The sequence below is a fragment of the Drosophila obscura genome, unplaced genomic scaffold (assembly GCF_018151105.1).
Source record: "Drosophila obscura isolate BZ-5 IFL unplaced genomic scaffold, ASM1815110v1 contig_150, whole genome shotgun sequence".
NCBI classification, from domain to species: domain Eukaryota; kingdom Metazoa; phylum Arthropoda; class Insecta; order Diptera; family Drosophilidae; genus Drosophila; species Drosophila obscura.
In genome coordinates, this window is record NW_024542736.1 from 5423530 (window position 1) to 5445055 (window position 21526).

The following is a 21526-nucleotide window of genomic DNA, read 5'->3' on the forward strand; positions in this document are numbered from 1 at the left end:
AGGCTCTTTCCATTCTGATCGTTTAGTTCAGTTGGGAGTGAAATTATTTACATTTTGCGAGGCGACTGATTACGACAGTTTTTGCATGGCCATCGGCGGAGAGTTTCCCTGTCATGTCATAAAGCGAACTGTTTGCCCTCGCTGGGCACTCGAACCCACAGGCTGGCAGTACCACTCGCACACTCGTATCATCGCACGGAGAGTGCCATAAAACTTGCATTGCAGTGCACGCAATCAGCCAGAGCAAACCACAAATGTTTGCTCAATTTACGATCGCAGTGGCTGACAGAGACGGAGACAGAGACAGAGGCCCCAGGGTCATCGTCATCGTTTTGGCGGAGATCGAACTCGGAACTCGGAGCCCAGTCCCCTCCCACCCTAGAGTCTCATTAAAGCATTTGTTGGCCAAAGCACAAATCAAATTTGGCAGCTGATTCACTGACTCACACTGGTCATATGATGATGTCGCATGGGCGACGGCGTTGACGGCCGCCGGACACTTCATTGACAGCTCCTCTGGCACCAACAAAGAAGGGGTCACAAGACATAGAACCAAGAGCTGATAGGCGATAGGGGAGAGCACCCGACACGGACCCTGGCACCCTCAGTGGTCACACTGCGTATGAGTAATGTCGAAGCGGAAAAACCAAACCCGGAGTCAAACTCAACAGCAGCAGACAGGCTGGGTGGGAGGCGGACTGCGAGGCAAATGAAGCAACAAAATTCAGCAGCAGCAGCCACAGATTAAGAACCTTTTAAGGGGATTAATGATTTTAATTTTTTCCGTGCATTCTGTTTGCTTTTTTCTTGTTTTTCTACGAGCTCTCTTCCAAGGGTTGCCCCTGCTATGCGAATGTCTGTGGCAAAGGAGATTCTACGGATACAATATTTTACCCAGGGATACACGAGAGATCCACTTATGATGGATCCCCTAGCTTCATCTCCTACATCTTAGTAGCCCATAGTTCTGCAAGTCTACTGCTCTTATTTTGTACCATAATATTTTGAAGGAACTTTTAGCCATAAGAGTATTTGATGGTCACCTTGTCCTAGCCAAGTTTGCCATGGGTTTTATTTTTTCAGCCACTTTACGGACTGCTCTGGCTGTTGCTTCTGCTCTTGCCTCACGTTGCTGCCACATTTGTTTGCTTTGGCATTGCCACTGGCCTGGCGAAGTGCCAGCAAGGACATGCATGGCCAGCACGGATGTGTCCCTGTCTCCGAGCCTGCCCCAGTGCCTCTGCCTGGTTGTTTGTTGCGCGCATTAAGCTAATTATGGCCAAATAAAGTGAGACGAAAGGAGACGCGCGCTCTGGGTAAACAGGCGGACGGAGAGGGTCCTGTGCGCTGCATCCTGCATGCTGTATCTTCTGGGTTCTGCATGGCATGCCACCACTTTACTTTCACTGCCTGCCTGCCTGTCGTCTCTTTCCCGCTGCTGCGGCTCGGCCTTCTGATTGTTTTTCAATTTTCTGCATTGTTAAACTTTTGCTTCCCATGTTGCGCCTTGTTTAATTTGCCGGCTGGCACGTGACAGAAGCGCTGGCAAGTGCACCACTGGCACGTGTCCTTGGCACGGAGGCAGGACCAACATCGACACCGAGAGCGACAAAAGCAGCAGCAGGGGCAGCAGCAGCTGTTTAATGGATGCTGCATGCCGCTGGCAAATATTTTACTTGTGCTACAAGCAAATCAATTTTGTATGCCCCAGCCAAATGGAATACGAATTTGACATTGGTCCATGCTTCGGGTCCTGCTCCCACTCCCACTCGGGCTCATGCTCGTGCTCCTTCTCCTGCTCCTGCTCCGGGTCACGTGTCACAGTCTCGCGCCTCTTTCGTTTTGTCTGCTAATCTATCAAAGGCGTTGGCAGCCCACCAAATTGGGTTTGTTTGGATATCATTTCTGGGATGCTGCTACCTGCCCACCTACCAGCCATAGCTCGCCCGCCCAGTGCCACTTGTGGCCCGCTCTGCGCGAGAGTTGTTTTCCTTTTCCCACAATTTCCTGGCCCGCTGACGACGTCAATCAAATTAGTCGAGCAACCAGCCCCAGCCCCTGCCACAGCCCCTGCTGAAAGTTCACACATCAAATGAGATGCGGGGTGGGTTCAGCCTCAGCCTCAACCTCATCCCTAACGCAAAGTCGGCGCTAACTTGCGATTTGCGTTTGTAAATGTTTTGCTAATCAGATTTGTGTGCTATCCACGAGGGAGTGCAATTTGTTTTGATGTCGCACTCGCAATCCGTTTAAGCGACAACCGAGGATTGGATTGGGTTGGTTTGGATTGGATTGCATTGAAGAGTGGGTTCAAAGCGCCGCCAGCTCGCATAATTACTCAAGTGTTTGGATAGCGGCGCATGCCAGTGGATGGAGGAAGCATATGCCAGCCGGAGATTCCATCTGCAACTGTCCAGAGATACGCTTGTACCTCCAGCGACGTACGTGCGTATGTATGTACGTATCTCCGGTCTGTGGTCACTCCCCAATTGTGATCGATTGATTTTAAAGCCCGTTAGTAAACTAGAACAAACAGCAATCTAGTCGAGCTGGCATTGTAAATCCATAAACCCATAAAATGTACAACTGCCAGGCACGAACACTGCAATTGCAATTGCAATTGCGATTCCAATCGATTTATTGCCACAATTCGTGACCGACTCTATGACAGACTGGCAGACTGGCAGGCCGGCGGACTGGCTGGATCGCCATCGTCATTGTTATGATTCAGGGCCGCACTCCACATCCCTATCGAATGATCGCCATTTTTTGGTTGCGTGCCATACGGTACGGTGCGGTGCGATTTTCCTTCCCTTTTTCCAGTTCTTGTCTGGTTCGGGAATTACTTTTTAAGCTCTTTTTGCGTTCCGTGGATTTTTACTGCATTTACAAAGATTTTGCCATTCTAATTGATTGTTTGCCTCCCCCACCCACCCACCTTGTGTAGAGTAGCCGGGCCGCTCTTCGCATGCTTATCTTCACCTGGTTATCGATCTAGCTATCTGTGTTCCTGCCCCGATTTGAGCTATCTAACGTGACTCGTCTGCCTCCGCCTCCGTCTGCCTGTCCGCGTCATGAAATGTGCGCATAATATCCATTTAGATATATGTACACTGTGGAACCAATGGCCGAGCAGCCCAGCCCGCACACGGGGAATTTATTTGTGCATTACAAGCCAAAAGCACACTTAAGTTCCCACTAAGCTCTGGCGCCGCTCCATTTTGCAAAAAATCGAAAGAAAACAAATAATGTTGGAAAATATGGAAACGGGTGTGCACTGCGCTGCACCCACACAGCCACACAGCCGCAGAAGCGGGCCAAGCCAAATGGCGCCGTTTGTTGTTGATGGCCATTTTGCTAGATTGCTAGATTGCCATTAAAATACTTGAACAAATCGGGGGGCAAGCAAATATTACACGAATGTTTATTATAATTTTAATTATCATCCAATTGAAATGATTTTAGTGAGAGAAAATAGTTACGCAGCGGAGCCAGTGCTGCTGGAATATCAGACTCAGTAAAAGCTAAATTCGGAAGAAAAAAAAGGCTAAACTGGCAGCACTGGCGGTACTTTTTGATCGCTGGGTTTGTGTCCCTACTAAATGTGATCAAGTGTACGAAAATATTTGTGTAGAGTACATGTAGAGATCGTGTAGACAATATGTAACATAAAATGTGTAAGGGGAAGGTTCCGACACCATAAGAGGAGCTTGATCAGCATCAATAACCAAGTGTATGTCCGTCTGTCTCTCTGTCCGTCAGTCTTGTTTGTCGCCAAGTTCTCAGAGACTATAAGAGCTGGAGCAACCAAGTTTTGTTTTCAGACTCTTGTGATATCACACTGCTACAAGTGTATTTCAAAATTTCGCCACGCCCCATTCCACCACCACAAAGGACGAAAATCTGTGGCTGCCCCAATTTTAAAGATACCAGAAAAGTAAAAACGTAGTACCGAAGAGAATGACCATATCTACCAGATTGCCGAATCTGATTAAGATTGAATCATTGTTATAGCCAGAAAAAATAAATTAATTTTCAGTTTCTTCCCCCACCTCCTCCGGCGCTGCTGACGCTACTCATTCCCTTTCTCGCTCGCACACACTCTGCCCTGTGCAATGCGCGACCTTTGCGGAGAAAGTGTAGAATGTATAATTTACATTTCAGGTGTGGAATCGACATTGTAGATGTAGATAGCAGATGTAGCCAAAAAATTTAGAACTTAAAATATTTTAAGATTCAACATAAATCATAAGCTAATAAATTTATTTACTGACTCAGTACGGGGGGTAGTAGAGGTAGTAGAGTCGCATATTAAGTAAGTACTTAATAGTTTTAATCTTTCGTGACGTCATTACACTGTTGCAACCTATTTAAATCCAATAGTTTTGAGAGAGAGGCAACAGCTCCATATGTATATTAGTCTGTACATAATCATTTGATCAAACCAAATGGACCGTAACGAACAGAAGTGCTCTTATTTCTGCTAATTGCTAAGACCATTTATGAAAAGAGGAACACTAATGAACTAATGATAACTAAAATACGTGGAATAAATTAAGTATATCCAATCTGTTCAGCGGATACCCTTCAATTTATGATTTATGAGTAGCAGTTTACATTATATCGGCCCGCTGGGAAGGGTAATAAAGCATTCGTAATGTGGGATTGGATTACCCGACTAAACCTTTACAACTGCTCCAACTGGGGGGATAAATACTCTTGTACTATATACGAAATACGAATCGTATCACAGTGGCTTTCGGTGTTCATTCGTTTTCAAAATGAGCTCCACGTTCATTCTTCTGGTTCAGCTAATTTGGTTTCTACATCTAGTTGGGGAAGTGCGTATCCTTTTAATTTGAGCTGTAAATCGAATAAACCATGATCAAATATTTTAGATCACTTCTACAGTGGAGTTTACCAACATCAAGTGCACTTCATTGGACAAGGAATTCGATGATTTTGAGTATTGCTATCTGAAGTCGGTGAATCGCAGCTACAAGTACATGTCTCTCAAAGTGAATTTGTATAAACTTCCGATTACCAAAGTCAAAGTTAGTATATATTAATGTTAATTCGGTTTAGCAACAAGTGAAATATGATTCCATCATTTTAGGTTAACATTTCACTGCTCAAGCGATTCAGCGGCTATAAGCCATTCCTCTACAATTTTACCATAGATGCATGCAAATTCCTAAGGAACCGAAATTCAAATAGCGTTGTTGCCTACTTTCATGATATGTTCAGGAGCCACTCCAACATGAATCACACCTGTCCCTTTCGATGTGAGAGCCTTGAGATGCCTTGGGGATGTTCCAATACTCTTTCTTTTTAAATTTTCCTTCTTTGCAGCATGATCTTGTGGTGGACAAGGTTCCTATCGACTTCATCAATCGGCACTTTACGGAAGTCCTGCCCTTTCCCAAGGGGGACTACCTCTTCCACTCCAACTGGTTCGCCTACAATGTAAACCGCGCTGAAGTCAACTTCTATTTCACTCTTTCTTAATTACTTTTAATTAATTTAATTGTGCATACCGGATTGCTCCGCGTTTAAATAAACGGGATACAATTATTCAATCACTGAGTTTTATTCTTAGCCTAACACTGAATAGATTACGGAGCGAAACAGGGCACAACCCTGTGCATTAATCGTTTAGTTTAACATAAACTAGTCCCTAACATTACGGTATCTCTAACTATTTACACGTTTTATACTTTGGATAGAGTGCTGGGCCTCTGCGCTCAAGCACGCGGCGTGATCTTGACACGGAGCCCGTCCTTGGGCCGCAGAATGAGCTCGCCCAGCAGGGTGAGATCCTCGCGCCGATCGACAGCCTCGATCTTGTACTTGCGCAGCACCGTGGAGATGACGGCCTTCTCCTCCAGAATGGCGAACTTCTGGCCAATGCAGTTGCGGGGTCCGGCGCTGAAGGGGATGTACGCGAAGGGGTGCCGGCCGGCACAGTTCTCGGGCAGAAAGTTGTCGGGGTTGAACTGTTCTGGCTTGGGGAAGACCCGCGGATTGCGGTGCAGGGCGTATGTCATGATGATTGCTTGAGTGCCGGCAGGTACAAGTTTGCCACCTGCAAACGGATGATCAGAGATCGCAAAACCACTTGGCGAGTAATTGCCTTACCGATATGCACATCCTCGCCCACCATGCGAGCCATCATGGGCACACTGGGGAAGAGTCTGAGGGAGTCCTTGATGCAGCACTCCAGATAGCGCATGTCCATGAGGTTCTTCATGGTGGCGGGCGTCTCCTTGTCGTCCCCGAATATTGAGTCAAGCTCCTCCGCCACCTGCTCCTGGTACTCCGGATGGCAGCCGAGCAGGAACAGGGTCCAGGAAATGGCAGCCGAGGTGGTGTCATGGCCCTCGAACATGAACGTGTCCACCTCCTCGCGAATGTCCTCCTATGGGGGTGGCAAATGACAGGTTCTAAGAGTGAAGGCTTAGCTTCCCTTCCGGTGGCACTTACATTGGTCAGCACGGTGCCCTCCTTGGAGGCATCGATCAGCAGATCCAAAAAGGCCAGACGCTTCTTCTTTCCCAAATCATCGTAGGCATCGGGGGTGTTGTTGTTATTGTTGTTGTTGTTGCTGTCCTGCAGGAGGGCCAACTCGGTCTTGCGCTCCCGAATCACCATGTTGGAGAAGCCGTGCAGCGTGCTGATGTAGCTCTGGTGGAGCTTGTAGTCGTCGGTCAGCCGGAAGATGAGGTCGCTCTGCAGCCAGATCTTCGACTGGCGACTCTGCACAATCGAGCCAATTCTAAAGGGCGGATTGGGATTGGAATGGGGATTGGGAAAGTGTTGCGTTAAATTGAAAGTTAGTCAAGTGTGGGCTTGGGTGTGTGCTTCATGAGGCGTGCCATAAGCAGCAGCAGCAGCAGGAGCGGCAGCGGCAGCGGGAGCGGGAGCTGTCTGTTATCAGCATCAGAGCACTTCAAGCATCGCATTGACATCTTAATCTCGCATATTTTCCGCATGGCTGCACTTTTGCTTCAGCTCCTGCCCGGGCGTAGGGCGGATGGACGGATGGGATGGGATGGGATGGGATGGGAGGACATGTGTAGCTGGGGGAGTGTTCCTCCTGTTCTGACAGCTGGCATGACAGCTCTCGATATTAAACTGCTGCCAGGACGTCGCTGGCAGATGAGGAAGAGTTGCACACAGACACCCCAACCTAGCCCAATCCCACACTATTTTCTGATCATTATGGCACTGTGTCGCTTACCCGTAGACTGCCTTCACGTACTCCGACTCGCTGTCGCTCTGGGCATAGATTCTGCGACCCATGGCGGTCTCTGCAATAAGACGAGTGACGCAATTAGCAACGGTCTATGGAGATGGGGCTACCCTACCCCTACCCGACATTGACACTCACCACAGACAATGTCCAAGGTGCAGAGCGTGACGTAGGGGAACAGATTGAACGCCTCGCTGCCCACCTCAACGGCCAGCTTGCGGGCCAGCACGGCGCTCTGCTCGTTGAAAACATCCACAAAGTCGTCCAAGATTTTGAAGTGGAAGGCAGGCGTGAGAATCTGCAGCAACAGAGAGAGTTACGTTACCCGATGAACTCTGCCGGAGGAGGAGGAGGAGCAGACACTCACCTTTCTGCGGGAATGCCATTTGCGGTCGGTGCTGGTGAGGAGGCCGGTGCCCAGCCAGGGATGCAGATAGTCGTAGTCGTGGCTCTTGTTCACGAACTTCTGGCTGTTCAGGATGGGCTCCACCGTTTCGGGCTCGAAGAGTAGCACCCGGGGCGAGGTGCCCTGCCAGACGCGATTGATGCCGAGGCGCGTGCCCCACAGCTTCTGCATGCCGATGACGCGGTTGAAGAGCTCTGAAAGAGAATTCAAATGGTGATTGTTGATGGTGATGGTGCGAAACCGGTTAGCAAACTCAAATCGTAGCGCTTATGACAAATTTGTGTGAGAAAATAGTTAACGGCAGCAATGGGAGACTCCCTCTCTGGGCAACTATCAAGGTCGCTGCAATTACTTTCCAAGAAAACACCCAAAAGCCGAAAGCAGAGCAGAGCAGAGCATAGCTGAGCGAAGGCACGTTACTCATTATCTATGTAGCATCTGCATATACATACATATGTACATATGTATTTTCTGCATTAATTAAAAATATGAAACACTCTCTCGCACACAAGCACAGAGACTGGGGACCCTTACCCATACCCATACCCATGCGTGGCCATTCAGCGATCTCTAATAATGACTTTATGTAACCCCCAAAAACACCCAAAAAGCAAAACTTGATGATGACGCCGACATTCATACTAGTTTTGATGCCAAGTCGGAAGTTTGCATGGAAGGCGAAGGCAAAGGCAACCCCAATGGCAAATGGGTAGCAAATTTCGTACTCTCCCAAAACAAAGCACATTTTACAGAGTCAGTGGCAGAGACACAGTCAGAGCCACTAGAGTGCCGGCACAGCCGGCTGTCTTCATTATCATTTTCATTTTGATTTTGCTTTTGATTTCATATTGTACCTGGCTGTCACCTGCCTGCTGCGGTATTTTCTGCGTAAAATTGCTTTGGCAATTTGAAATAATTTATGTCTGGCATAATTTTGGTAGCTCTCTCGCTCGGCTGACATTGGCAGTGCACATTAAAAAGCAGTTACCGCGCAGACGGCGATCCAAGTGCTCCCCAATGCCGCACCCAGCAGTACAGTGGGCAGAACACCCACTACCGACCCCAGGCACCCCAGGTTACTGCCACAGGCAGCCGTGACCCGCGCAAGCCAGCGAATGTTCTTTGGCATTAGAACTGGTAACCAGTTGAAGCCTTGGAAGCACTGCACACAACTCCACTCCACTCCACACCACAAACCACTCAAGCTAGTATGTTGCCAATCTTCTTGCCCCTTCAGCTTCAGCTGCGAGCTATCCAAGAGAAATATGCATGATCAAGAACCACTTGACCTTGGGCAGCCGTTCTGCAACATCATATTTCACTATAAGCATTTAACAAAAGCCTCGTAATTGCAGAGACAGACAGGGGAGGTACGTTCTTAAATTAAATTATGATTATAAAAATATTCATAAAAACTCAGAGGCTGCTAATCGCTCCATAAATTGTAGGCAAGCTGCAAGCTGCTACTCCCCGATTGCCTTGACAGCAAAAGAATCTTTTACTTGGCAAGTATTTGATCAAATCTTCTGACAGACTATTCGGCTCTTGCTGCTTGAAGATGATGCTCATATAATAGACTGGTTTGCATGAACCAGTTCCTAATGTTCTGCCCGACTCATTAAATGATCTAACTTGATTATCACTTGGTCGAAACACTGCTAAACATTCAATGAAATTTTATAAATAAGCTAATGCTAATTGGGCAGCCATAAGAACTCTCAAGACTAACCAAAAACCAGATTTGGGAGGTAGGGGGGTAGCCACTCGGTAGAAGAGATCTTCACCGACTCTTCAAAGACAAAGAAAAAAACGGAAATGAATCGAATCCAGTCAGGGCTTAGCTCATATCAAGTGAGCAACAATATTTTATACATTTTATCAAATTCATTTCCTACACGAAATCCGCTCAGAGCCAGCATTGCAGCGGTCCAATAGTTTGCCCACAAATTTCGTATCTCTTGGGGGCTGCTTCCGCATTTAAATTCATGTTAATTTGCTTTGTTTTCGGCATTGCAAAAGCGGATCTGCGGCAAGCGAATTAATCATACATCGATCGATAGAGAACTGCAGAGTTCTTCTACGATTCAGTGTCAAGATCAAGTCCGCTTTGGCCAGAGGCCCATTGCCCATTGTCTGCTTTGGACCTTTTCATGAGACCCCAGTCTCTGTCTGAGCCGGGTCTGGGGCTGCCTTGTTTATGGCTATTTTTATCGCTCTTCAAGTAAGTATTTGTTTGGCTTGTTATGCCACTGATTTATGGGCATCCGACTATAAGCTTCTGGCCACTGACTCTCCACGGCTCTGTTCATATTTCTTAATAGTTTAATTCCATATAAAGGGCGTGTGAAATTACATTTTAAGTATTACGATTAAGGGAAAGTCTTGGCCCACTTCAAAGTCCGGTCGTATATTAAGATCAAAAACATTTATCTGCGCTAATTTGTGTGATAACTTTTGATTGTTCCATAATTCATCCGGTGCCGGGTGGTTAAGTGTCAAATTAACCTCCGTCTGAGGTTTCCAATTAAATATTTGATTAGGTTCTGTTTTCGGGTAAAGGTGAATGCCTTCCCGCAGAACTTTTTCGGAATTTAAACTCATTTTAATTAAACAACTCGTTTGGGTTCCGAGCTCAAATGCAGCTTAATTTATTGGTGTTTTGTTTGTCCCCAATCGAAGATGAGGCAAACCCCGCGGACAGAGACAAATATATGTTAATTAAATTATGTGTTGCAGCAACAACAAAAACCCCGCAAAAAGCTAAAAAAACAAAACAAAACACAAGCGAAGAGCACACAACACAAATCACCTGCTTATTACAGCCCAATTTTCCACAGGTTTTGTTGCATTTCAAAATGTTTGTCTAGGCTGTTCTATAAATCAATTAGCGACTGGGTTTGTGGGATCTTATGGCCTGGGCAGACTATCTTCCGCAATGAAAGTGAATTTCCAAAAGCTAAGCAAAGTTCATTAACACTGGCATCCAAACCAAAGATCGGTCCATCGAAGATCTCACATACATGGGCTCGTTGGGAGCTGATCAGCCAAATTAGCACCTGCTCAGCTCCCCGGCTCACTGTTTGTCCAACCAATCATGCACCCCTTGGCATGACTCAGGGTCGATATCACTAACTGGAGCAGTCACAGAGTGTACACAGAGTATTTATTGTCCAAATGGGTGTGAGAACTCTAGAACTCGTACTGGTACTCGTACTCGTACTCACCATCGTGATCCACATTCATTTCGATGGCATTGCCCAGGAAGGGCATGGCGGCCGGGCCCGGTATCTTCTCAATGTGCTTCACCAGGCGGGACCTGCGCTTGTTGTAGACCACCAGGAAGATGGTGATGGACGCCAGCAGGAAGATTGTTATGGGGGAGTATCCCGAAATCACTTGGGCCATTTTCGTGAGCAAAATGCTCTCGGCCATCAAAGAACTAATCACTTTTGAGGACATCCTTTATGTCAGCTCGGAACTCGGAATGGAGTATATTTTTGGCGTGTTTATTTGCGTTTCACTTTGTAATGCTCGGGGCATATCCCTGTCCCACGTATACGTATGTAGATCGAACCGGATCCGGCGAACCCTATCGAATGTTGGCTATAAGCGCTGCGAACTCCAATAGACAACTAACCAAAAATCCGAGATTGCACAAAAATTTAAAAAGAAGTGCTAAAAATTTCGGGCCAAGCGTTTCGGGTTTCAAGCAGCTCTCGTCGCAAGCTCGGCTTCGTATCGTAGCTCCATCTGTATTTGTGTCTGTGTGTGCCTTGGTGTGCGTGAGAGTATCTCCAAATGCTCGGCACTGATGTGTGTGCTCGATCGCGAAAAGGTAGTAGAGACGACGCCAGTGCCAGAGGCGACAAAAAGGTAGCCAAAACGACCGCCTTGCACTCGGCTGTCTGTCTTTCTGCCACTCACATTGTTGCCTAGATGACTGGGCCGTTTGCTGCTGACGAGACCCACAAATAGTTGCAGTTCCACAGAGGGTTCCACAGCGAGAAATAAGGATGCTACTTTTAATATGAAAAAGATATCTACTGCCAATCTTGACCTGAAGATCTTAGCTTAATGCTTTAACATTCTCATTATACACTCTCTAGAATATATCTCCTCCTTATGTGTACATCTCTCTTGGGCGGAAAAATTCTACCATAAATGGGAATGCCACTCCCTAAAATATCATCTCGGAACACACTTTTTTCAGTGTACTTTTTTCGCCTATTTATTTTTTGCACTTTGATGGCTTGCCCTTGGGTTCGAAAACCAAAAACAGAAGTCAGAAAGATCTCCCTATGCAATTAATTGTGACCGATAGACCATTGAGAACTGACAGCTCCAGGTTCTGCCCAGATGTGGCCTTGAGCACCCATTTTGGATGAGAGAGGGGACCATTAACTATAGATACACTACCACTACTAGTATAAGTGCAATAAAACTACGAGCTTAAACGCATTGTCATGTCCGTTAGTGGACACTTCAAAATGGGAGCGTTTAATTCGAGAGGTTTCAGAATTTCAAAATCAAAATCATTTGCCACCGCTGCCTGCGCTGGCGATTGCAACCTTGCACTGGTTAGATTTTTAGGTTCTTAATTAGCTGCCATTGAGATCGAGATGTTAAATGTAACCCAAGGCCAAGGAGAAGGTCCCTTATGCGCATTTTTAATTGCCGTCACAGGTTGTGCTCGTGCCTGGGTTCTTAGCTAACGTAATTAATTTAATATCGGCATTTGCGTTTTGGGTTTCGTTTTGTGTCTGCTCGGAGTAAGTCGTCGAACCTGTTCCAAACAAGTGTGCCCCTTGATTTTAGATTTCAGATGCCAACAGAACCTTGCCAGATTTATACACCCCTCCAGGCTGCTCCAGGCTTTGCCTCCGATACCGAAAAGAATAATTTAACAAATATTGTTAGCCGAATTAGCCGAGCACCCGAAATAAATTATAAAACCGGACCTAAAGAGTTGGGGGAATCATAGAATGTATCTTTAATTTTAATCCAAAACAAAATTACCATAACAAGCTAAAGAGAAGAGAAGAGATCCCCCCAAAGGTCAGGGACCACTGTCCCCACATATTTGCCGCAGTCTATCGGCATCTAAGCTGCGATAAAGACCTACCATTAGATTCATGTTACATTCACCATTTGGGGGCCTCATCTGTAAATCAGAAACGTAGAAAAGAAGTGATTACGAAACCTCCAAAGAGGCAGACACCCACACACACACACACACAGACACAATCGTATTAAACTCCGTTGTCTGAGTCTAGGAAGTAGATGTAGAAGTATTTACGAGCAGAAGTGGTTGGTTGTTGTGGTCCAAGCGACTCGTTCTTTAATTATAGAAGAATTAACAGCTTCGCGAAGAAAAAGCGGATTGCCCAAATTGCCGAGTCATGCGCTGTTCGAGACTTCTGTCCACCGAGCACTTCTATTTTCATTTAACAATTTTATCGTCTAATTCTTGGTACGCCACTAGCCCCATATCCTATGTAGTACACTCAACAAACAAACAAGAAACGACTCAAGCATCGGGGGAAGCCCCTTGGCCAGGTGTCGTCAATGTGAAGCACTTAACCAAAATATAACCATAGTGGAAGGAATCTTCCCGGATTCAGGATATCTTCCCGATAAGGCTTCCCTTTATTTCGATACGATTTGGGCTTTGTTTTCTTGGATTATGCTAATGGGCCTACGTGCAGTCGATCGATGGCTGATTTGTGCTGCAGGCTGCGAGCAACTCGCACGAATATGCTAATAACCGGTAGAGATTTTCGAATCATGTTATATGGAGGGCAGATAGCATTTAGCTTCTTGGATTTCAAGATCAAGGCCACATGTGGTGGATTTTATTCATTCATCATTCATCATTGATCACGAAGACCGCTTTACGCTTCTTCCGCTCTTGGAATATTTTTGAGAAAAGAAATTCCAGAAAACTATCCCCTTGAGGAATTTACTATAGAAGTAAAAGTCTTTAGTCAATAATATATATTTAGATATAGTTATTAAAAGATTATTAAAATATGTGCACAACATTTGCCAATGTTATTCTCAAATGTATTCCCTCAGAAGAGTTTTTCCCATTTAATGCCACCCCAGGATGGGGCAGACACACACCAACATACATATGCGAGTACCAGCACCACTCGTGCATGAAATTTTTAGAAGCCGGGAATGGCGTTCGACATTTTAGTTATAATTATTATATGCATTTAAATTTTAAGTGAAACCTGCTTAGGGGGCGGGTCATCTTGGGTCGCCTCTCAAAGCAGTTCAATGGGTCAAAGCAAACCATGTTTCGGTTTCGGTTTCGGTTATGGTCTCCGTTTCGGTTTCAGTTCAATGCTTCTAGTTTATAGTTCTCTGTAGCAGCTTCTCTTCTCTTTTCTATGCTTGAGACTTGAACTTGATCTGGAAATCTCGGCCTGACTACGTGCGGAAGAAGAAGTCGCCTTCGGCCAAAGACTGCAATAAAATAAGAGTTGTAGATTTTAACTTTTTCGTTGTTCCTTGGGTTGGTTGGCTTTTGTTACTGGTGCGGTGCGGGGCGGTGCGGTTCGGTTCGGTGCTGTGGTGTTCCGTTCGTTTATTATCATTAGCCAGGCCAGCCACTATTTGACTCACAAATTATGGGCAGCAACAACAGCAACTTGTATTTTCCGCTGCTCTGCTGCCAGTGGTTGTTGCTGAATTGATTAGCTCGCATTTGGCCGGCCTAGCGCCATTCGTCTTTGGCCAACTATCAGCTAGCGGTCGGCTCTGGGCCCGTCGATAAGGTCAAGTTCATTTCCGCATTGAGTCTGGGAGTGGAGAGTGAGAACCACTCTTGATCTCTTAAGCGCAGTACTCCAGTACTGTCATCCATTTGGGCTGCAGCCCGCCGCCTCATGGGAAAGGAAGTTGCACAAGAGGTCAGACATGGGGCAGTAAAACAATTAGCGACTAGATGGATGTGGCTTATGTTTATGTGACGCACTTTAAGCGTGTCTTGGCTTCGTAATCACCGCTGGCAATTAGAGTAGCAAACTACGTACAATCTCTCTCACGCAACACAAAACTCTGCAATAACTACCTGCCCCCACCTTCCTCCACCTCCTCCCCACTCCCACAAATGGTGGGCCACTGTGGTGAGACTTTCTCAATGGCATTGGCCATGATTGCGTGCGCCTTGGCGGCTTGTTCTGGCCAAATTATCGCTCGGGCCCAGACCTAGACACTGAGTCATAGACATAGACATAGTAGAGTCAAACTTCACTGCCGATGGTCAAGTGCAGCCTCAATTTGGTGGCAGTGCTATTAAAATTTTGTTAAAGAACCAAATGGCGATGCAGGCATCTGGCTTCAGGGTCAACGCGACCAGTTTCAAGTTTCCTTCTAAGCCCCTGGCCAGCCGAATCGGTGGTTTTGACACCGATATAGCCGTATTGGATAGATCGCGGATTGGCCTGGCTCTGGCTTGCATTTGGCATTTCGCTTGCCAAGACAACCACCGCCGAGTGGCGACCGCCACCACCGGATGACCTCGACTTTCAATCGAGAATGTGTCTATGTATCTGCGAAACACATTCAAGATGTTTCTCACACACAACTTGATACGCAAACAAATTGGAGAGTTGGATTCAGATAGGCATCGCAGTCGCAGCCGAAATTGTTTGTTTTGCTATGCATTTTCCCAGGCAAACATTACACGACACTATGCCACAGATCGAGTGTGGTGTGGGTACCGGAGACTCTCCGGTAATATAATCGTGTGCGTTCCCATTCGCGTTTACATCAATCAATTTACCTCAGCTGTGGCGCTGTGGGGCATAATTACAATGGAATTGTTCTCTGCTTCTCTATATTTTAATGTGCGCTTGCGAGGCGTCGCAATCAAACAGCTGGGCAAAGGGGGCTAAGCGGTTGGGCAGTGCTGCTCATTTATGGGCGGATTGATAGCCGAGCAAGAGTTCAAGACCGTCGTTGATGGTTATTGTCATAGTTTTCACGCGCCAATATGTTATTAAATCTGCGATTTCAAATCGATTAAAACACCATTTTGAGTTATTTTGAGAATTTTTCAAGAACAGTGTGCTGTTAGAGTCATTATTTTTGTATTTCATGTTTGCGCCCCGTCACATACGTACAACAAATTTACTTTGTGTTACTTTACAAATTTTTGTGATAATAGAAAATAGGAATCTTCTCTTGACAAAATTTCAAATTTCCCGCCGACACTCAAACATTTTATCAGTGGCAGCGCGTATTACTATTTTCCGTCAGTGTGGCAGCACCACAGCTAAAATCTCCCAAATCGTGGTGAGTTTTCATTTTTAAAATATACCGTAAAGTATACCGTTTAAACCATTCGATGGTAAGCACAAAAAACATGTTCCGAAACTTTTTATGCAAAGCTAGAAAATTTTAATTTTTACATTTAATCTCAAACAAGCTAAATTTTTTTTTTCTGAATATGCTAAAAAGCTAGATCTGGCTTGAAAAAGGCTAAACTTGCAGTCATACAAGTGTTTTTTAGGTATCCGCTGCTGGTCACACTTTTTAAAAAAAATAGTGAAATAAATAATTTTTATTCGTTGCAGTTGCAGTTCGCGTTTCCATTTCCAGATAATAACAGTCCCTAAACACAAAAGCAAGCCGACCCATCAACCTATTCAAATAGTTAAACAGAAAAGAAGAACAATCAACAAAATGCGCAGAGCTGGCCTTTTGGCCATTTTGGCTGTTTGTGCCTGCGGTAAGTGTGTGTCATAGTGCAAATTGCGTTTTTTCTTTAAGCATGATTCGTGATTGATGGTGAACTATATGTATGGCTTTTGTGGTGCAATTTTTCAGGCATCGCCTCCTCGTCGCCTGTCAGCAGTGGCGGCCAGCAACTGGTCGGCGTCAGCAAATGCACCTGGGGACCCACCTACTGGTGCGACAACTTTAGGTGAGTGCGGGGGGTGTGGGTAAAGTGCCTAGTCATCGAAAGCATCTAGGCGAAAACGCAGTTCTTAACCCATTAGCCTCTCCCCATTCGTGCATTGTTTGTGAGCCATAAGCCATAAGTGTTCGTTCGCAACGATAAGACAATCAAGAATCAATCGCCACGGCGTCCGCAATAGTCGCCATTCCCGATAACCTTTGTGGCGACTGTTCTAGTTCCTCCGTCCTATTCTTGTTTTGCACTCTCTTAGTTCTCCTCTGCCTCTGCCTCTCTCTCTATCTGTATTCTCCAGTGCGCTTTGTTTTCGACGCTGTTGCCGTTAATCAAATTAACAATTCGCCTGCAGCTGAACAAAGTTAATCGCTGGCTGCTTTATCAACTCATCCGACCGCCCCACTATTTGCATGACTAAGCCAGAGTTCATGCGATCCGGGGATCAGCTTACAGCCGATCTGTTCTGCTCTGCTCTGCTTGTTATCGCTGAACCACAGCAGAAACCATACGTTATGCCCCTGACTAATCCCAGAATGCATGTGTCATACGGGAGTAGTTCGCTGTGGATAGGGTTCCTTTTTTGTGGGGCTTACCGCTGGACATACCATACAACCCATTCCTTTGTTCATTGATGGATTTATTTTTAAACACTCAGGAGGAAAATTCAGCATTTCTTAACTCTTTCTTTGTTTGACAAAAGAAAAAACATTGCAGACCGAAATAAAAACGTCGCCATTGCTGAAATATTAAAAACAATATCACATATACCATATAATGTTTGTGTAGATGTACCCAGATATACGGCACATACTCGCACGTACACACATATGCACATATGTATGTGTGAAGACATTTCCGTGCTTATCTTTTGTTGTTTTTTCCCCACCACTCTCAACGTATTTTTTTGTCGGTATTTGTGCCGAATGCAAACACAAATTTGTGTTGTTAATAGGTATTTGGCATTAGCCATTAGCATATCCAAATCCAGGCCAAAGATGAGAATCACTCCATCCCAAGTGAATGGATCAGATCCACGCAAAATATTATCCACTGTCATTATTAATCAGTCAGAAATCACATGCTCTGCGGGTGCATTCAACTGAAAGGGAAGCGCCCCATTCGCTGTAGTTCGAGTTGCTTCTCCCTTTCCCTTGCCAGTAGTGGACTCTGATCTCTCTGCTGACTTGGCGCCTTGGTCATTCGATTACGAATGCGGGTCATTTGATCTGCGGCTCCTACTGCGGTCTTGCTGCATCAGCATAATCCCAATTGTTTTCGTTCTTTGGGCTTATCATTTTGGAGAAATTCAAGCTGACAGTCCCTTTGTCTTTTTTGTTCTTTCCCCGCTGCAGCAACTCCAAGGAATGCCGGGCTACGCGTCACTGCATCCAGACCGTGTGGGAGAAGAAGGTGGTGCCCGTGGACACGGACTCCATCTGCCAGATATGCAAGGACATGGTGACGCAGGCTCGCGACCAGCTGAAGAGCAACGAGACCGAGGAGGAGCTGAAGGAGGTCTTTGAGGGCTCTTGCAAGCTGATACCCATCAAGCCCATCCAGAAGGAGTGCATCAAGATGGCCGACGACTTCCTGCCCGAGCTGGTCGAGGCCCTGGCCTCCCAAATGAACCCCGACGTGAGTCTTCTCGCCCACAATCCCCGCAATTGAACTCCCTGCTTATCCTTCTTTGTTGGTGATTCCCCCACAGCAAGTTTGCTCTGTGGCCGGGCTCTGCAACAGCGCCGCCATCGATGAGAAGCTGAAGACAGCCTACCAGGCCGCACTCGAAGGCAAGGAGCCGCAGGAGGACGAGGACTCGTCGGAGGAGACCAGGGAGATTCTGGAACCCAATCAGCTGTCCTGCGGCAACTGCAACCTGCTGTCGAACATGATGCACCAGAAGTTCGAGGCCACCAACCGCGACGACATGGTGGAGCAGCTGCTGCACGTTTGCGGCTCGCTGTCCAGCTTCTCGGACGCCTGCGCCAACATTGTGCTGACCTACTTCAACGACATCTACGACCATGTGCGCCAGCATCTGAACACAGACGCGCTCTGCCACGTGTCGGGAGTTTGTGCCACTCGCTACCACCAACACAGCGAAGACAAGCAGGAGCCCGAGGCTCTGGTCGCCCTGGATGCCGGCGATGACATTCCCTGTGAGCTGTGCGAGCAGCTGGTTAAGCATCTGCGCGACGTTCTGGTGGCCAACACCACGGAGACGGAGTTCAAGCAGGTGCTGGAAGGCTTCTGCAAGCAGTCGCGCGGCTTCAAGGACGAGTGCATCAGCATCGTGGACCAGTACTACGATGTGATCTACAACACCCTGGTGAACAAGCTGGATGCCAACGGCGCGTGCTTCCTCATTGGCGTCTGCCCCAAGAATGCTGCCGCCTCCCCAGTTGCCCCGATCATGCCTCTCCTACCCGCCATTGAACCCGCCCAAGTGCAGGTAACCATCAGGAAGCTGCACAAGCTGGGAGCCAACGAGCCCAAATTCACCCAGGACCAGATCATTGGCATGCAGCTGCCCATCGACCATCTGATGGGTGCTGCCAATCCCAGCACGCTGGTGGAGGGCGGCGAGCTGTGCACCATCTGCGAGTACCTGCTGCACTTCATCCAGGAGACACTGGCCACGCCCGCCACCGATGACGAAATCAAGCACACCGTCGAGAACATGTGCACCAAGTTCCCCAAGGGCGTCGCCGGCCAGTGCCGCAACTTTGTGGAGATGTACGGAGATGCCGTGATCGCCCTCCTTGTCCAGGGACTCAATCCCCGCGATGTGTGCCCCAAGCTGCAAATGTGCCCCCACAACCTGGACAACCAGGAGGACATTGAGGTGTTCCACCCGGTTCCCGTGACCACCGGCGATCAGCAGGATCAGCCCACCTGTCCGCTGTGCCTCTTTGCCGTCGAGCAGGCCCAGAGCAAGATCCGTGACAACAAGTCCAAGGTAAGCATTCCACCCGGGTCGCACAGATCTTTCGCTAACTTCCCCCCTTGGTTGTGTTTTTTGTGCAGGAAAACATCAAGAAGGTTCTGGCCGATCTCTGCGTCCATCTGCCCAACAAGCTAAGGTCCGAGTGCGTAGACTTCGTGAACACCTACTCCAACGAGCTGATCGACATGCTGATCACCGACTTCAAGCCGCAGGAGATTTGCGTGCAGCTTAAGCTCTGCCCCAAGAACAAGAACTATCTGGACGACATGGGCATCAGCATGGAGGATGACGACTCGAACAGCAGCGAGGAGATGATCTTCAACGATGTTGCTTCCCTCGAGCATCTGCCCATCGAGGTGGTCTTCGAGAGGGACTACAACGGTGCACCAAACTGCCTGATCTGCGAGGAACTCGTGAAAACCGTCGAGAAGAAGATGGGCAAGCACCCCACAAAAGACAGCATCAAGCAGATCCTCGAGCACTCCTGCGACAAGCTCAAGAAGCCGGTGGCCAGCAAATGCCACAAGCTGATCGCTAAATTCGGAGACCAAATTGCCGACCTCCTGCTGAAGGAGATGGATCCCAAGCTGATTTGCACCGAGCTGGGACTGTGCCTCTTCTCCGAACAGGAGGATCGTGAGTAGAACCGCAGCAAAGCAGCCAGCAGCAATGGAGCCAAATAACGATTCTGTGTGTCCTTCATTCCCTGCAGTTGAAATTGACGAGGCCCTCAAGTACGATGTTATTGCTCTGCCCCATCCGGCTGACCAGCTGGCCCGCCTCGAGGAGTCGCAAAAGCCCAAGGAGCCGCCCACCTGCGTGCTCTGCGAGTTCATCATGACCAAAATGGAGGCTGATCTGAAGAACAAGACCGAACAGGACGATATCAAGCGTGCCATTCTGGCGGTGTGCGACCACTTGCCCGCCACGGTCCGCAAGCCGTGCGACACCTTCGTCGAGGGCTACGCCGCGGCCGTCATTGATCTGCTCAGCAAGGTGCCGCCCAAGGAGGTGTGCCAGAAGCTGCAGCTCTGCTTCAGCCAGGTGGTCACCGACGAGGTGATCGAGTGCGGTGTCTGCCACGGCGCCACTCAAGTCCTGTTGCCCTTCCTCAGCGCCCACCCGAAGGAGACCGATGTGACCACAGTGGAAATGACCTCGGTGGCCTGCGAGAACTTGCCAGCCAAATACTACAGCATTGTAAGGCTCCAAAACGAATACTCCTACCAGACCTTGCTAAATCAATTACCTTTCCCCCCGCTAGTGCTCCAAAATGATCTCTATCTATGGCAACAGCTTTAAGCATGTGTCCCAGCGACCTAATGTGGATCAGTCGCACGTGTGCGCTGAGATTGGCAAGTGCTTCGAAAGCGAGAAGTCCTCGCTGGCCTTTGCCAGGATTTCAGGTAAATTAGTGTCCCATTGATTACACATCCGCAACTCACTTTCCATTACTGATTGCAGCCTAAGATCCGGTCCCGTGATTCGCGACAACCGCATTGTGATGTGTGCAGGATTGGACTGGAGTGAAGAAGGAGGAGGAGGGTGACACAGTCCCACGCTTTATATATACAAATATCTTTACATAATCCGTTTACATTCTATAACGATTTACTGTACATGAACGACCCTTACTTACTTTATTTCCGCACTCTGTTTTGGATTGATTTTCGGTTCCGAATTCGGCTCTAAATTGGTTAAGAGATGAAGATGAAGATTTGTGATGATGATGATGAAGATGAAGATACTAGATGATTTTAAAGTGCACGCGAACACCGGGCTGAACAAGTTGAACTGTAACAGAAACTAAAATTAACACTAAGCTGTAACCTAATCGTACATTCAATATAAATATTAGCGAATCCAAAACTGTGTATCTACATATGTATCCATGTATCCGAGTCAGTGTGCGTAGTTTAAGCAGTCGAAACGTGTAGAAATTATATTTCATAAACAAAACGGAGAGAGCAGCAGCAGCGCGCTTATTGAAAAATT

The 21526-nt window shown here is 47.2% G+C and overlaps 3 protein-coding genes across 4 annotated transcripts in view; 2 read left to right on the plus strand and 1 right to left on the minus strand.

The window, feature by feature from the left end:
• Positions 1-5566, plus strand: part of LOC111068376 — a 66123-nt gene extending 60557 nt beyond the window's left edge. For both annotated transcript variants that reach the window (XR_005967465.1, XM_022357834.2), the window contains exons 2-4: positions 4899-5054; positions 5117-5285; positions 5353-5566. Coding sequence is in view for 1 of the 2 variants with exons in the window: in XM_022357834.2 (XP_022213526.2) it covers positions 4899-5054; positions 5117-5285; positions 5353-5357 (330 nt within the window). In the remaining variant the exon portion in view is untranslated. The remainder of the gene's footprint in view (positions 1-4898; positions 5055-5116; positions 5286-5352) is intronic.
• Positions 5505-11299, minus strand: LOC111068344 (cytochrome P450 4c3). The gene is made up of 7 exons (XM_022357779.2): positions 10883-11299; positions 7620-7852; positions 7391-7550; positions 7241-7310; positions 6484-6775; positions 6139-6418; positions 5505-6085 (listed from the first exon to the last, which is right to left on the minus strand). The coding sequence occupies exons 1-7, from the start codon at positions 11115-11117 to the stop codon at positions 5745-5747; spliced, it is 1611 nt and encodes a 536-aa protein (XP_022213471.1). The 5' UTR covers positions 11118-11299; the 3' UTR covers positions 5505-5744.
• A 4930-nt stretch (positions 11300-16229) lies between these two features.
• Positions 16230-21494, plus strand: LOC111068308 (prosaposin). Its single transcript, XM_022357702.2, has 8 exons — positions 16230-16398; positions 16497-16593; positions 17937-18219; positions 18293-19543; positions 19612-20167; positions 20244-20731; positions 20796-20937; positions 20996-21494. Exons 1-8 carry the CDS (start codon positions 16353-16355, stop codon positions 20998-21000), a joined length of 2868 nt encoding a protein of 955 aa, XP_022213394.2. The 5' UTR covers positions 16230-16352; the 3' UTR covers positions 21001-21494.
• The last annotated feature ends 32 nt before the right edge of the window (positions 21495-21526 follow it).